The sequence below is a fragment of the Rhamphochromis sp. 'chilingali' genome, assembly GCF_963969265.1.
Source record: "Rhamphochromis sp. 'chilingali' genome assembly, chromosome: 1".
Taxonomy (NCBI): domain Eukaryota; kingdom Metazoa; phylum Chordata; class Actinopteri; order Cichliformes; family Cichlidae; genus Rhamphochromis; species Rhamphochromis sp. 'chilingali'.
Genome location: NC_137929.1, coordinates 70,350,544 through 70,353,980, shown reverse-complemented (window position 1 = coordinate 70,353,980; position 3,437 = coordinate 70,350,544). Strand labels below are relative to the sequence as shown.

Below are 3,437 nucleotides of genomic sequence, written 5' to 3'. Positions count from 1 at the left end.
ATATCAAATGATTTGGGTGGACATTAGGTAAGGCTGCACCTGTTGCAGCAATCTTGTATATAGACTATTTCTGTATCAGTGATATGTTTTCTTTTGTGAAAACACATGATTCACACGATTATTTGCAGCTAGCAGGCTGTTAATGCTATCCATCAAGTCTAAAAACAACGTGTTGATACGTGAGATCCTGAAGGCTGCTCCAAAAGTAATCAGATTATATTTTAAGTATTTGTTCAATTCTATTCCAAACCCCAGCAGTGTGTTGTAAGTTCTTATCCAGTTTTGAGCTCGCTCATGTAGGTTAGCCTGCTTTATTTAATTTTGTGTGAGCTGCAGTACACAACATTAAAAAGTTAATATAACATTAGGTTGGTGGCGCGAGGAACTCCAACTTAAGTTTAATATTTATTATTTTTTTAAGTGGGAAGGGGAGCATGTTTTTTTCCTTTAATACGTCTTCCAGGGTCTTTTTCATAGGAAAACCATGTAACGTCTGTGTTAGGCTGGTCAAAAGAGCAATGAGTTGAATTATTCTGGAAAAGATGGGTTGTGTGTTTTTTTTCTGTTATTTACTTATGTAAATATATTTTCAAGGGTTAAATAAATGCAACATTAAATTAACAGTTGTCTCTCTGTCTTTTCCCGCCCAGTGTGCTGCATTGCTGTCCTCCTGCCCTTGCTGGCCGCGCTGACAGTGTGATGTAGCCTCAGTTCTTTGACAGACAAGACAAAACAGCAGGTAAAAAGACATATTTAGTGAGAATAAAGGTAGACAACATTTTTTTGGACATTTAAAGACTGCTAAAACAATCTAACCCAGTTTTTTTGGCCTGCCCCCACCTTATGTGAGGTTCAAGAGCATTGGCCATTTCTTTTTACTAAAAGAGGCCTCTGCACTCACTTCCACACACTCACAGATATTGAGGTAGAGACACGTCTCAGTGAAGCCCTTCTTACGAAAGGAAGGAGAATTTTGAACTTCTTTCAAAGCCAGAGACTTCAGTGGAACAAGGAGACTGAACATCTGCTACGTGAGTGCGGCAGTGCAAAGCTGAACCACAACCAGAGACTGAACATCTGCTACGTGAGTGCGACAGTGCAAAGCTGAACCACAACCAGAGATTGAACATCTGCTACGTGAGTGCGACAGTGCAAAGCTGAACCACAACCAGAGATTGAACATCTGCTACGTGAGTGCGGCAGTGCAAAGCTGAACCACAACCAGAGACTGAACATCTGCTACGTGAGTGCGGCAGTGCAAAGCTGAACCACAACCAGATCGCCACAGCAGCCATCCTTCTTCTGATGAAGTACTTCCAAGAAAAAGAGGACTCAATCTTCATCTTGGCTGACGTAATTATATTTAAAATTTTACACATGCACTCTCAATACTGCCAGCATAAACAAAGGAAAAATATTTCAATGATTTTGGGTATCATCATTCAAATCAGTTCCTTTTGTGTTTTAAAGGCTTTTTCCACCAAGATGTCTGTTGAGAGAGAGATGACCTTACCCATCACACCAAGGGTAATAGCGCTTGGTAAGTAAATAGTTTCAATCCTCTTGTAATAAAAATCTATGTAATTATTGTGGTATTTGTACCCACAACAACTTAACAGGTGTTTGTCTGTTTTATATTGTATAAAAACAGAATACACACAGTTTGCTGCTGTTTCTCTTATTATTTATTATACACAATGACCAACAGGAAAAACCAGCCTAACATTTCAGCACAGGCCAAAATGCCAAAACATTAGGCAGTTTTTTCCTGTAATTGATCATAATTTTCATTAGATAATAAATAATAAGAGAAACGGCAGCAAACTGTGTGGATTCTATTTTTGTACAGTGTGAGGCCTGCTATCCAGCATTCTTGTGGAAACCTTATTTGTAAGGGTGAGCACATTGTCTTATTGGACTCTTGTCTGTTTTTAGGGAATAATTTCATGTCTGCAAGCCGCTGGATGATCGGTTTGGAGGGCAAGGTATTTTATGAGCCTGAGCAGATGCATGACTTTGCCAGCACCCTTGCTGTCTTCTTTGCGTCATACTACGTTTTCAACCTTGAGTATCAGGAGTCAGCGTCCATCACACTGGAGATGATACAGAGGTAAATACTTTACACCATTTAAGAATGAAATATATGTGATAGCTTGACTACAGTTGCAGAAACATATAGGTGATTGCTGTAACGTATGTTTTAATTTTGAAATTAAAGCAGCCTTTTTTCCGTTAAAAGGTTCTTTGTGAGGATCAATCCAGACATGGGAACAAAATGCTTTGCAAAACTTGGTACAAGCCGCAAGACAGGTCGTGTGGTAAAGAGGAAGGTTACAAGCATCAGCCCTCGGATCACCACCTTCCTCCAGCGGCTCTCTGAGTTTGAATGGAGGACTTCCAACTATGTAAGAACAGAGATGATAATATCTTTTACATAGCTGATAATTATATACATACTGTACACACATCCATACAACAGTATGAATGATCTCAGACAGATGTGAACAAGTGAATAACCTGAGCAAACATGAATATTGATGATGTGTCTTTGACAGGTGGTGATGAAGACTACGCTGAACCCGACCATCCTGGTAACGGAAATCTAAATCCCATGTCACATTCTATTTCCTGGGACCCACTGATAATTATTACATTTTGTAAATGATTTTTGTTTTACATGTAATAGTTTATTTAATGTTCATGCTGGTGGGTTTGTCCTGTTTTTAGTGGAATGAAAAACTGTTTTGCTTAAAAAAATCAGACACAGAAAGGTGAAGGACTGTGTAGTTTTCATGTACGCTTCTATTTATTTTGGTTATTGACATTGTTTTTATTCAGTTGAAAAATGTTTTTCTTGTTAAAAAAAATATCAACAATAAATGTTGGTTTAATTCACTATTCTGAGACTACTTTATTGAATTATATTGTTTTTGGTAAATGTTCTTATATTGAATATGAATGTTAATATTATTTGTAAAACACAATTACAGTCTAAACAAATTATACTGTACACAATTACAGTGTTATACCATAAACCACATTTGCAGTACAGTGATACTATAAAACGTAATCACGGTAAGTCTTTCTAACTGTGAACCACGTTTACAGTAAAGCTGTTATACTGTAATATATGTTTACAGTAAAGTGGTTGAACTGTAAAACATCACAACAGTAAAGATACTGTAGATCAGTAATTACAGTAACTTACTGGCCAGTAAGTTACTGTAAAAATACAATAAAATGTCTAACAGTGTAGAAGTGTGAACAGCCGTGTTGGGGGGATGTGGGGTCTTTGAGGATGGAGGCAGCTCTCCTCTGGACTCTGCAATGGTGGATGCAGAGGGCAGCGGGGTCCTGATCATCTTCTCTGCAGGCGTTTGGTCCATAGCAGTAGTGCTGCCGTACCATGCAGTGATGCAGCTGGTCAGTGTGCTCTC

The 3,437-nt window shown here is 38.3% G+C and overlaps 1 protein-coding gene across 1 annotated transcript; it reads left to right on the top strand.

The window, feature by feature from the left end:
* Window positions 1–1,142: 1,142 nt before the first annotated feature.
* LOC308396746 (uncharacterized protein) lies at window positions 1,143–2,780 on the top strand. Its single transcript, XM_080882283.1, has 5 exons — window positions 1,143–1,353; window positions 1,471–1,540; window positions 1,936–2,110; window positions 2,240–2,405; window positions 2,556–2,780. Exons 1-5 carry the CDS (start codon window positions 1,306–1,308, stop codon window positions 2,604–2,606), a joined length of 510 nt encoding a protein of 169 aa, XP_080738409.1. The 5' UTR covers window positions 1,143–1,305; the 3' UTR covers window positions 2,607–2,780.
* Window positions 2,781–3,437: the final 657 nt, after the last annotated feature.